At 46.7% G+C, this 13739-nt stretch overlaps 1 protein-coding gene across 2 annotated transcripts in view; it reads left to right on the forward strand.

The window, feature by feature from the left end:
* The window catches only part of LOC119171630 (heat shock 70 kDa protein 1B), a 57530-nt gene that overhangs the window by 8442 nt on the left and 35349 nt on the right, over positions 1 to 13739 (forward strand). For both annotated transcript variants that reach the window (XM_075892132.1, XM_075892133.1), the window contains exon 3: positions 4534 to 4889. In XM_075892132.1, the coding sequence (XP_075748247.1) occupies positions 4534 to 4889 (356 nt within the window). The remainder of the gene's footprint in view (positions 1 to 4533; positions 4890 to 13739) is intronic.

A 13739-nucleotide genomic window follows, 5' to 3' on the forward strand; every position in this document is an offset into this window, starting at 1 on the left:
AATAACCCGAAGTGGTCGAAATCTCCGGAGCCCTCCACTACGGCGTCTCTCATAATCATGCCGTGGTTTTGAGACGTTAAACCCTACATATCCATCAATCAATGATACATCAGGCGTGAAATGTTGGTGGCGTCCAGCGTCGGCGTCTGCACGAAGATTAGATGCATCAAGTGCGAAATGTAACCACTGGTGGCGTCGTCCAGCGTCGGCGTCAACAGGTTACCAACGCCTCCCGTTACATGCCTCAAGCTCAAAACGTAACCATCCAGCGTCGTAGTCAACGTGTTAAATGCATCAAGCATGAAACTTAACTATCGGAGGCGTCGTCCAGCGTCGGCGTCAACACTAATCCTTAAGTGCATCAGGCACGAAATGTAGCCGTCGGGGACGTCCAGCATCGGCGTCAACACGTTACATGCAAAGCTCGAAACGTAACCGTGGGCGGTGTCCAGCGTCACCGTCAACACGTTACATGCATCAAGCGTGAAACGTAACCGTTGGTGGCGTCGTCCAGCGTCGGGGTCAACACGAACCCCTAGATGCAACAAGCGCGATATGTAATGGCCAGTGGCGTCCAGCATCGGCGTTAACACAATGGCAGGTGCAGTCGCTGCCAGTGTTGTGTACTTGGGAACTACGCTCATTTTCACTGATCCTGCACGTGTTAAAACGCTTGCGCTTCTCTCGACATTTGCTCCACCGTGATTTCCTTGCAAAAAAAAAAAAACCAACCTCCTTGAGCCCTCAGCTTGATCGCGCTATGTCGTAATGCAATAAAAAGTGTCGGTGTTGAAGCCATGCTCGTCGAAACAAGAGCTGTAATTCAAAGCTGTTACTGAAGGACCTCATGCTGATTTTTACGACTGTTTCGTAATAACGAGACATGCTTTTCTGTTCGTCTTGCCTCTGCAAAAGAAGGCGTCCCATTTGCGAAATCGCGATAGTGCCTCTCTAACACGATAGATTTATTTTTGCTTTGAAACATGATTGCTGGTTTGCTGTCAATAAATATGGTTCCCTGTGCTCACTTCTGAAATTTTTTTACTGATACTAGATGCCAATGAATGCCTATCGATTTCATGTAACCATTGTACGCACAGCTACTGAGAGTGCTTTGGTGTGCTGCTGAGCGTATTGATGCGCCTAAAACAAGCGGGCGAAAGATAACGAGACACCCGTAGCCCTGCACGAGGCCCGGCCTCTTTCATCGACAAATAAGTGTAGCCTTAGCACAAAGAACCAGCCGACGCAACCGCGTAGGCGCATACGCAAGCGGTACAGAATAAAAAAAGGCGACCATTTTCTTCCTACCTAAAAATAAAATAAACCAATAAACTTAGCTTTTCGCTTCCCGTTTACTCAGCGTCATCTCTTGGTTGCTCTCGGCAGTTCCATGGACCTCTGCTGCTTATCTTGCGTACTGTAGTCAAGGCTACAGTTTTCCTTCTGTAATTTTTTTCTTATTCTGTTCGTGCGCCTCACTATTGACCATTCTCTGTCTGATGAATGTGTATATGAATGGTTACGGTACAGATACTCATCACGTCAATAATTTACGCCATTAAAATTACTACGCCATGTTTTCTCAGCGAGAAATGCGCTTGCATTTCCTCAGGGTTCCCGTCATAAAGGCGAGGACAAATTTTTTTATTTTTAACTTGACAACGCACTTGCCGCTGATCTTAGCTCCAAAATGTGACAAAGATTTTATATACTCGTTGACGACTAGTTGCCTCTTTTGGGGTGTGACTCGGCAAGTGTTGCTGAAGATTCTAAATATGTTTTGCACTTGTTCAAAACTGCTTGTACCTTTTTTATGTCACCGATACACTTCTAAATGCCGGGAGCATTCGTTTTTTTTTTTTCATATGAACATCAGCTTTTGATAAAACCGCGTTATCTTGGGCTATAAACACCACGAAAATAAAAAAAAAAACATTATTCCTTGTAACTCAGTGCACCAAAAAATTGTAAAAAGGGGAAATGCGAATGTTTACCTAAAAACGCCCCGGGAAAATTCTGCCACATCAAGTGATTCGAGCCTTCTCTCAGTGAACAGCACGTTTATCATAGGCGCGTTACACTGATAAGTTCGTTGTTTCCGTAGCCGAGAAGCTGCTTCCGCGTCGAGCATGCCAAGCACACCTCAGGAGAGGGATGGAAGAAAATTTGTTGTAATTTCCTTATGTTAATAAGTTGGTCACACAACATCAAAAATATTGCCCAGAAAGCCAATGCCTAGGTTTCGTCTTTTGTGCTAGCCAAACTGTCTTCAGTGAGCAAAACTACAGACGCTAACTGCAAAAAAAAAAATGTAAAACACATCAAGCCATGTGATACATGCCTCGACGCCATAGATCTTGCTCATTTGCTCTGGCATTGGTCAGCGTTATGTAGTCACAAGGAAAATATTGAAAAATGGTGGGGCGTCGCTGTGCGCAGTACTACATAAGAGTGACAATTATGGGCAGTTCAACAGGCCTGACAAGCGGCCGAAAGGCTAGGTCTTTCGGTCCTAACGTAGGATCGGCCCGCTTCGTGCTAGGACACTCGCACGACCTATTGGTCCTTAATAAAGCTGTTTCAGCCATAATCCATCAAGCTAGACGTCCAGTGGGCTCACGAAGTCGCAGTGATGCACTGATACGTATCACATGATAAGCGGGCCAATCAAACCCCCAAAGAAAATTTCGAAAGCCAAGCAATTGCTGCTGAATGGAAGTGGCGAGACCACACGTGGTAGTTGTCGAGGTTGCCCTGAAGACCACGTCTGTTTATGTAGGTGAGCCATTCCCGCAGGTGCCACTCTGACAGCTCCTTCACGTTATCGCACCCGTTCAGGCACACTTTTGGTATCTTGTAGGCACTGCAGTCATCCTTGTTACTTCAGATGCAGCTGTTGCAGCCAACGCCCACAGTGTACAATCGCGCCACCTCCGTGCGCAGTGACAGCTGTCGCGAACGCATTGCGGATAAGTAGCTCTGCTGCCTATGACTTCAAAATGGGGGACACGACCCTCACATTACATGGCACCGCTTCCCCCAGTGAGAGCTCCCGATAGGAAGAAATGGGCAAGATGGCGAAGAGGGAAAGAAAGAGGTCAGACGCCACCAGCTCAACTACTCCGTCAGTTTTTGCCCCATTGCATCGTAGCTTCCTCTTGTTCATGAATGCACTTTTGTAACTTTCGAATTTTATTATTCACCATAGATATATTAGTTATTCTATGTACGCTACCACTATATTGCCATCATTGATGTTATGCCATCAATCAAACAATGGAAGACGGATGATTTGCGTAGTGAGAAACCTTTGAAGAAAGTACTTGCCTTCTTCGCGGTAGCAACTGCCCTGTCGAGAACAAGTCCACTTGTTGAAGCCGCTACTCCAGCGACACAACCTGTTATATTTCTGGCGTAATAAGAGAGAGTTTCCTAACCACCGATTTTATATGCTGTGAGTGCTGTTTGTTTCAGTAATTCTATTGCAAAAAAAAAAAACAGGAAGAAATGTGCACGCGTTGAGTACGTCGTTGAAAGTAGGACAGACAGACTTATTCCGACATGCGCGCATTTTTCTCATTGGCATTTTGCTTATTAAGGGAGTACTTTCGGAGTAACCATCATATTTGTGACTAAATGATTTTTCGCTCATTAACAGAAAAATTACTGGCGGCTACTGCAGTTTATTGGAAACAATATCGACTGGGTCTAATTCACGTAACAGCGTTCCCCTTTTTCTAATCGCGCTTTGTGATAACGGCACAACCTGTATTGCTGATATGTAAAAGTTTTGTAACAACATGTGATAGGAGAACAGAACGTAAATCATAAAAAACAACAGATAAAAATAAAGCCGCCACGATTCTCCGTTTACCACTCCGTTCTAGTTACTTCAATTGATTGATATATGGGGTGTAACGTCCCAAAACCACCATATGATTATGAGAGACACCGTAGTGGAGGGCTCCGGAAATTTCTACCACCTGCGGTTCTTTAACGTGCACCCAAATCTGAGCACACGGGTCTACAACATTTCCGCCTCCATCGGAAATGCAGCCGCCGCCGCCGCCGGGATTCAAACCCGTGACCTGCGGGTCAGCAGCCGAGTACCTTAGCCACTAGACCACCACGGCAGGGCTCTAGTTACTTCAAGTATCAAGAATCACAAACTCGCCCAATCAGAAATCTTGCATTCATAATGTGCAGGCCCATGCTAGAATTGACGAATATCCTAAATACTATAGTCTTTCCTGTGTTAATGTCGTGGCTCTTAAGTGGCTTTTATTCATCGCTAATCCCCTTTGCTGCGTTCGTATATGTGTAACGTTATCAAGAAGTTTATTGCACCATAGTCACTGAGAGTACAATATTGTATAATATAGAAAGCCGAGCATCATGATACGCTCGAAGTATCGTGGTTTTAATAAGAAAGAACAAAAACATATTACTTCTTTTTTCAAGTAAACGTGACGCCCAGTGACATACGGGCAAGTGATATCACTTATGAATTCTTGTACACACACACGACAGATGCGAAGCGGCTCATCGGACGAAATTTCGATGACCCTGCCCTGCAAAACGACATGAAGCACTGGCCCTTCAGGGTGATCGGCGAAGGGAACAAGCCACGGATTCAGGTCACGTTCCGCGGCCAAGTCAAGGTATTCTGCCCGGAGGAGATTTCATCCATGATCCTTTACAAGATGAAAGAGAGTGCAGAGGCCTACCTCGGCAAGCCCGTCACAAAGGCCGTCATAACCGTGCCGGCCTACTTCAACGACTCACAGAGGCAGGCAACCAAGGACGCCGGTGCAATTGCAGGCCTCGAGGTACTCCGCATTGTCAACGAACCAACGGCGGCTGCAATAGCCTACGGCCTCGACAAGGTTCGTTGCTCATTTTTAGGGACATACTCTGCGCGGCAACACCCACATGTATACTCTCCTAGGCTGCTCAAACTGAGCGTGAAAGTGTTAGTGTAGTATACATACTACAAAAGGGAAGTGGCCAGACCGAGCTTCGAAAAGTCAAGGCGATACAGGGTCAATCTGCTTCTGGCGCTGTGGTCGGTTGTCTGCAATTTGTCGTCATTTTAGGAGTTGTGTGTGTGGCTCCACCCCAGTGGTGCATGGGTAAAATGCCCGCTTCTCATTCAAAAGGCCTGGGTTCAAATCGCAGCTGTAGATGGCATGTTTTAACACGAAAGTGCTTTATGCTGGCGACGACCATGCCCCCGCTGACGCAATTTCGTCACGGGTGTGACGTAATAAAATTTTTACAAACAGATTGCGAAGAAAAATATGAGAAAAAAAATGGCAGATGCCACGTACAGTGGGAATCAATGATGTGCGAAGCACGAATGAGAAATGTTGATATGTTGCTTTGAAATCAGCACAACGTTACGAGGTGAAGGTAAATGATGCCGTACATAATTTCCATGTCGTGATTATCATGTTTGGATATGTCGTTTGCCTTCGTCATCTATTCACATCACGTGATCCCAAATTTAGTATATGTGGAGCTAGCGGAATGGCCGCCAGCACGCTATGAGCGTGGTATGTTGTCATGTGCTTACTTGACACGCGTGTCAGGATTATCATGTTTGCACCAGTCATATATTTCGCACCAATTGACATACAACATCAAATTTGGTATATGTGGAGCTAGAAAAACGGCCGCGAGTGCTTCATCAAGTGCCCAATATGCTTCAACGTAGCGGTGACGCGCGCGCACGCTGGGTACAGCGACGCTACGTAAGAGAAGCACGGGCACTCTATAGTCTGACGCGATGCGCAACCAGCGTCCGTGGGCGCGGCCCTACGGCAACCGGCCCAAATGTGACATGCTGCATTTCGCGCCCATGCGTTACGCAGACAGCACTGCGTCTCCCTCTTTTCGTGACTTAGGGACACCGGATGCGCTGAAACGCGCATGCGTCAAAGCAACGCAGGGCGGCGCACGCCTGCGAGTATATGGAAAGACCAGCGCCTGACGTGGCAAAGCCGGCGTGACGCGATGAAATGAACGCCGGCGAGCACGCGCACCGCGTCACGTCGAAATGTATTGGTGCCTTGCCTGTGGCACGTTTTCATGCTCTCACATGATACGCATCTGATGATTATCATGTTTGCACCAGTCACATACCTTCGTCATCCATTGACGTCACGTAATACCAAATTTGGCACATGTGAAGCTAGCGAAACGGCCGCGAGCGCATCATCAATGTGGCATGTAGTCATTTTGTTACATGACACGCATCTCATGTTTATCATGTTCACACCACTATCATACCTTCGTCGTCTATTCACGTCCCGTAATACCAAATTCGGTATAAGTGACGCTAGCGAAACAGCCGGGAGCGCATCATAAGCGTGGTATGTGGTCATGTTGTTACATGACACGCATGTCATAATTTTCATGTTAGGTTCGGTCGCTTGCGTTCGGCATGCAATCATGTCATACTATACCAGTTTTGCAACTTGCCATGTGAATGAAACCACCGCAAAGATCTGGAGGACCATGAAATGTAAATCATGCCATTCATGACATGTATGTCATGATTTTCACGTTATGACTGGTCACTTACGCTCGTCATACAGTTATGTTATGGCACACCAACTTTGGTATCGATACCACAATGAAACGGCCAGGGGAGCCAGAAGTCGCAGGCGGCTAGATAGTGTTACGAAGGCGTGACGCCAACACGGTCCCGAAGGCGCCACTGCTCCGAACTCCACCGCCAAGGCCACCAGACGTTTGGTAGCGTGTGTTACTCAGCTCGCGACTGCTTTTGCGCAGAGCTGATAGACGAGCGGACGAGACGACGGTGAATTAAGGCAAGGTTTATGTACAGCATAGAAATAGAGGCATTACATATTCGGCACTGGGGCCGACAGCTTAGGGACTCGAAGAGCCGAGATGTCTTATCTCGCAAGCATACGTCGGCTTCTCTCTGGCTCATAGGTCAACTGCTGGCGACGCGCCTCTTGGCTTTTCTTACAGGCACCGAGAGGACCTTTTGCGTCACCAACGTCCAACCAGAAGCGCCGCTGGCCGTGATGTCAGAATCTTCCAATGGGGACCCGCAATTGCGCTGCGTCTTGATTATCAAATTCGAAGCCGCTGCGCTTGGTTGCACCCACGGACGAGTGACGTTGCCACGCGTTGCGTAAGACTCGCCAGACTGGAAGGCGCTGATTGCTTCATCGGCTTCATGAGCTGAGGGAGCTTGCTGTGCGTTGCGTAAGACAGACCTGCGCCGTCACGTGATGACTTCGTTGAGTTGATCATGTCAGGCGGGCTCGATCGCTGGCCTTGACACAGATTGCCTTTGCAGAGGCATTGACGTTCGGTGTGGACTCCCAGATGTAACAATAGATAGATAGATAGATAGATAGATAGATAGATAGATAGATAGATAGATAGATAGATAGATAGATAGATAGATAGATAGATAGATAGATAGATAGATAGAAACATATGCTTAAGGTCGTCGAAGTTTGCCAAATAATGCTTCACATTTAAAAAGGGTTCTGCCAGGGGGCGTCAGAACCTCTCGATCCTTAGCCCACGTCACTATCCACTAAACCATGAAGCATACGTTGACCAAGCTTCTAACGGTAAGCCATGTATATACGCCATACATCACTGGGCAGTCCTCAGAGCTCGGCAGCCTGAGTGCGGTTTCGTCATCAGTAGTGAGATGGCGCGATGGACTCTAGTTTGGCGGGTTCTGAAGGTCGTCGCACTCGTTCTTCCGTGGAACGTCGCCTCTTGCGTTTGCATGAGCACCACCTCCACGGAGCGGTGTTTCTTCTGCGCGTGCGCTTATCAGACTCGTGATTCGAGAGAGAGCAAAGGCCAGTTGCTTGCTTCCACGGAGGAATTTGCGAAAAGAGCACGCAGTTCACAAGCGTAGTAAGAGTTGCGACAGTTCACGCTTGTCTTGTTTATACTTGTGGTTCGGTTCGTGGGTCTCTCTGTTTTGACAGCGTTTTTTTTAAGTGTCAAGCGGCGACAGTTGTTATTCCGCACTCATCCTGCTGATTTCACGCGAACTTTCTGCTTGGGGTGCGCACTGCAGTTTCGAGCTGCTTGCTGTTCTTCGCGTGACTTCGCAATTTGTTGCTGTAGCATTCATTTGTTCGCCCTTGTCTCGAAACTGCCCCGCCGTGGTGGTCTAGTGGCTAAGGTACTCGGCTGCTGACCCGCAGGTCATGGAATCGAATCCCGGCTGCGGCGGCTGCATTTTCGATGGAGGTGGAAATGTTGTAGGCCCGTGTGCTTAGATTCGGGTGCACGTTAGAGATCCCCAGGTGGTAGAAATTTCCGGAGCCCTCCACTACAGCGTCTCTCATAATCATATCGTGGTTTCGGGACGTTAAACTCCACAAATCAATCATTCAATCTTGTCCCGAAACAAACCACAATAAACGCTCAACTGCGCCTGGGAACACGGGGTTCACTTTCGAGTTATACCGATCCGTAGAAAAATATATCAACCTCGTTTTTTGCATTTTTAGTGCCACTTCACAGCTGTATAGGTTCGCTTTTGTTTCCTAAATCTAGCTTCATTTGCTACGCATTGTTGCAAAAAGTTACAGAAAATGCAGAGTCAAGAAAAAAATATGACAGCGAGTGTATTTATTTGCAGCACCACCACACGATATTCGAGAAAACGTAAAATATAGCTTGCGAGGTGTTAGCGAATACGAGACTCGTGCTGCGTGTGCTCGATACGCTGCTATTCATTGTTGGCTGCTCACTCGCTTCAAAGAAGAAAGCTGAAATTTTGCGTTTTCGGTCACCTGGAAACAGCGAATGTCTGAACACTGCAAAAGCAGCCATGTTCGGTGTTCCTCCCGACACTTCTTTCAGCGATCTTTACGTGTTCCTTCTGACTCTAAAGAAAAGGCTATTTGGCTAGTATTTTTAATAAAGTGATCACAAGGTGTGCGTAAACAGGTGACAGCTCCATATTGTGGATGCGAATGTCGTATTCCTGTAAACTGATTTTGCGAAGATATGCCTTAAATAATGACAAAGTTCTACGCTGTGTTCATATAAGAACTAAGTAAATGAATGACAGAAACGAATATTTGCGCTCGCCATGAGTACGCTCGCTGTCGATTTTTTTCTTCCTTAATTCACATCTTTTGCAGCAATGCGTAGCAAGTTAAGCTAGAATTAAGAAACAAAGGTTAAAAAAATAACCAATAACAAGTGATACAATACTCGAGAACAACTTTCTGTGGCAGTGAAGGGAAAGTTATGCGTGGGTGGAGCTACTCCTCCTGTACTCTTCCGCGAAGAAGTCCGGTTCGGATCGCGTTTCAAATGACGGCCTTGTTCAAGTACTTTCACTGCACACAATTTGATACGCCTGCTCAGAGAGCCACTTGTGAGTGAAATTCGACACACTATCCGTTGGCGAGTCGTCCAAATAGCGGGAGGGCGACACGCGCTCACTTAAAGACGAAGAAGCTATTTTGACGGTAAGGTGCACGTAAAACATGCGATGTTTTCAGACGCACAGAAACGTGAAATGACTCTTCAGATAGCAACAACAAATATGGATATCTTCTTGCTGCGTGCAGCGTCTCTTTTTAAACAGCATCCTGTAGAAAATATTGATCTTTGTAATTATCAAATGCGAAGCTTTTCTTAGCGAATTTCGGCGACTTTGAGCATATCTATCTATCTATCTATCTATCTATCTATCTATCTATCTATCTATCTATCTATCTATCTATCTATCTATCTATCTATCTATCTATCTATCTATCTATCTATCTATCTATCTATCTATCTATCTATTAATCTTAGCTCTCCTGGCCGTTTCGATAATGGCTCCCATAATTGCTCTGACGCATGCGCGTTTCAGCGCGTCCGGCGTCTCTCCATCATAAAAAGAGCGAGGCGCAGTGTTGTCTGGCTAACGAATTAGTGCGAAATGCAGCATGTCGCATTTCATGCCGGTTGCCGTCGGGCCGCACTGACGGAAGCTGGTCGCGCCTGGCGTACGACTATACAGTGCTCGCATTTTGCAAACGTAGCGTCGCTGTGCCCAGCATGCGCGTGCGTCAACGCTATATTGGAGTATATTGCTCTTCATGGTGCGCTCGCACCGTTTCGTTAGCTCCACATATATCAAATTTAATGTAACTGGACGTCAATGGATGATGAACTATATGACTGGTGCAGACATGACAATTCTGACACGCGTGTCATGTAAGAACATGACGACATACCTCGCTAGCGTGCTCGGGGCCGTTTCGCTAGCTCCACATATACTAAATTGGGTATCACGTGACGTGTATAGATGACGAAGGTAAATGACACATCCAAACATGATAACCATGTCATGTACGGCATAATTTACCTCCACCTTGTAACGTTGTGCTGATTTTAAAGTGATATATCAACATTTACCCATCGTGCTTCGCATATCATTCATTTCCACTACGTGGGATCTGCCATTTTTTTTTTACGTAGAAAACACGGACGCATTTGTTGCAGTATATTCTAAAGCGGTGGCACACGCCAACTTTGGCTCCATAGCCTTCCCTTCATTGGCAAAAAAAGTTGTCCCCGAGTATAAGAATAAAAGTCTACCACTAAACTGCAATGCAAACCCAGACTTTTTGAGAGAGAAGTGGGCCTTCCACTTTTGAACCCCTCTGGTGAAGTCGCACGTAGCTCCTAAAACGGTGACACATAGCAGACTACAAGCGGATTGACCCTGTTTGGGCTTTACTTTCTATGCATTGGTGCTGCAGCCATTCCGGACACTCCGCTGTGCTCTATAGCGTTAGTCACGCATGGTGACTGCATTCCTTAAGCAGTCCTACGATTTGTGGTTCACGGTGGGTCCACAGGAGCGCAGGAATCCTCCATAATGCAGGCCGGCGAACTCCAGCAGTTTACGTGACAGCATTGTTTTAAAGGCATGACAAACAGCAACGAAGAACTGAAAGGGTCGCCTGGGGATAGCGGTCATGATCTATCACGAACGCTCCTATTCTCATCGCTGGCAGCCACTCCCTAGCTCCGAGCATGCCTTTTCAACTGCCCAGCATCGTACGTCCACCATGCATATTTGTCAACTTGAACGTGGTGGTGCTTTAAGCAGAAGCAGATGAGGCCACGATAAACACAGCAGCGTAAGTTGCTGATAAAGGAGCACGCAATAAATTATGACAGCGCATACACTCTCTGCCCCTATTCCCAAGTTTTGTGGCCTATAGGGGGCGCACAGGGTGGTTCAATATGGCGCCCGCAGAAAGTATGGGAGTCGCTGCGCACATTTGTGGCCTACCCTTCACTGTTTTTTTTTTTTTTTGCTTCGCGATGGCTCTACGCTTCTGGAAGTCGCATACAATTCCCCGTTGAAGGTAAAGAGCTCCTGAATGCCAAACACATCACTTGTTGCGGCGTGCTATGTCCATGCACGTTGCCCTTCACTAAAGGCGTGCCTCACGATCATTACGTGGTTTGTCACGCAAAACCTCAAATAGTGTTTCTGCGTTTCCTTTCACGTCCTCAGTTCTTAGCGGATACTTATTGATGTGTGTTACCGCAATTCCGATATTCTTGACGCATTTTTGATAAAAGTCACAGACTTGCCGCAAAGGCGAAGCAATGAACGCGATAGCAACAAATCCGAAGGTCATGCGCTTAATGGCAAGCAGATCAAAACGTGCCGCGCGTTTCTCACGCACAAAGGACGCACGAAACGTACTCACAGGTACAGATAACGCGAATAAGCGTCTCAGTTGTTACTTCGCTGTGTCTGAAAGGCGCACCCTTTTCGCAAACAGAGACTGTGCAACGATTTCAGTAACCTTTGTGCGCCCGGTAATTACAACAGAAAAGTTCCAGTGAAGGACCAATGCCAGCCAAGACGTACATGCACATGCTATGAGCACCGCTGCCACACTATCTCGGTACTCTTCGAAAAAAAGAAATACGCTGGAGGCTGCGGAGTGGCATGACAGTCTATACGGAACTTACAAATAGTCCTGAAGCTTTGATATCAGTAATTCGATATCTGTAGACGCCGCGCGCTTCCAACGTCAAAGAACATACTTTAATTAAACATTGATATACGGCTAAGCAAGATGACCGTCTGATCGCTAGCGGGGTAGCTATAGTCACACACATGATTAAACGCGCACGCGTGCATACACGCCTATACGCTAGTGCACACACCTGCACGAACGCACGTACGCTTACAAAAACGGTTCTAAGCTTGTTCCTCCTTCAGAACATAGTGTTAGCGGCATCAGTTACACAAAATATGCTAACCCCTGACAGCAGCCGCTGAATAAATTCATTGCGCGAGCTGTTACTGCCAATGGTGTCACCAATGAGGTTGAAGATTGAACACATCATCCTCAAAAAAAAAAAACTGGTTATGAAATTGGCGCTCACCTAGTACCAGAGTCATTCAATGCACGTTACGGTCAGAAAACTGCCGTCTCAGTTTCATATGAAGCCAGGTGCAACCACCAGAGGCACAACTGTGCATGAGAACACATTCGACGCTGCTGTCACTGTGGCTGAGCGCAGAACAGCCTCGGTGCTCTATAGCTTGCTAAACTTCCAGGACAGTCGATTTACTTTCAAACGGCTACTTTTAACGTGTACTATGCGTAAATAGTTGCCAGAGTTTATCGTAAATCTGGAAATGACCCCTCGGGTATTAAGAGTAGTCGCTAATAACGCGCAGCTCGCGGTAGTGCTGCCTAAATTACACAAACATTCCGTCCATAATCAACTTATGCTCATAAGGCACGGGACACTGGAATACAACAAATGCTCTTTTGATAATTTATCTAAGCTATTTGTCCAAGCAATATTACACATTGTTTTTTGCTTCCTCCTTTTAGGGGCTTAGCTCCTTATAACGGCACCCGTTCGTCCCCCGTTGTATGTAACAAGTATAACATTTTGACCTCCAAGGTGGTGCCGGTGAGACACTTCTTTTGTGCGTTGTTGAACAATAAAAAATAGTGCTCAATGTACGTGTCAATAGCTGCTAATGGGGAATGAGAGACAGCAGCATTCGGCTTTTAGTTAACGCGCAGGCTGCGATCACCATTAGCAGCCATTGGCATGTACATTGAACACTATCTGACAAGAAGGGGTTGCTACGTTATACTCGCTGGGTGTAACCTCCTTAGCTTTAGAAAGGTTTAGCGAGCGTTGAGCCGCAGTGCCATGAATACTATGAACTTGTATATACCATGAATGAACTCGAGGTGGTTAAAAATGGGAAGTAGATACGAAGCGCAAGCCGTAAGAAAGTAAAAGCCGAATTCTCCGTCTCTCATTTCCCATTAGCAGCCATTGGCATGTACATTGAGCACTATCTGACTGGAAAAGTTTGCTACGTCATACTCGCTGGGCGTAACCTCCTTGGTTTTCGAAAGGTTTAGCGAGCGTTCGGCCGCAGTGCCATGAATACAGTGAACTAGTATATACCATAAACTCGAGGTGGTTAAAGGTGGGAAGTGGACACGAAGCGCAAGCCGTAAGAAAGTGTGCGTGTGCCACCTCTCGTTTAGTCCTTGGAATGTCCGCTGGATGGCGGTGCTTCTATATGGGGAATATATGATGAAAAGATGCGAGATGGTGGTACTTGGAGTGTTGAATAGATGGACGAATGGACACATAGACAGATGCATGGATGGACGCATGAACGGACGCAGGCGCGGATGCATGGACGAACGCAG

The sequence above is a fragment of the Rhipicephalus microplus genome, chromosome 4, assembly GCF_043290135.1.
Source record: "Rhipicephalus microplus isolate Deutch F79 chromosome 4, USDA_Rmic, whole genome shotgun sequence".
Classification (NCBI taxonomy): Eukaryota; Metazoa; Arthropoda; class Arachnida; order Ixodida; family Ixodidae; genus Rhipicephalus; species Rhipicephalus microplus.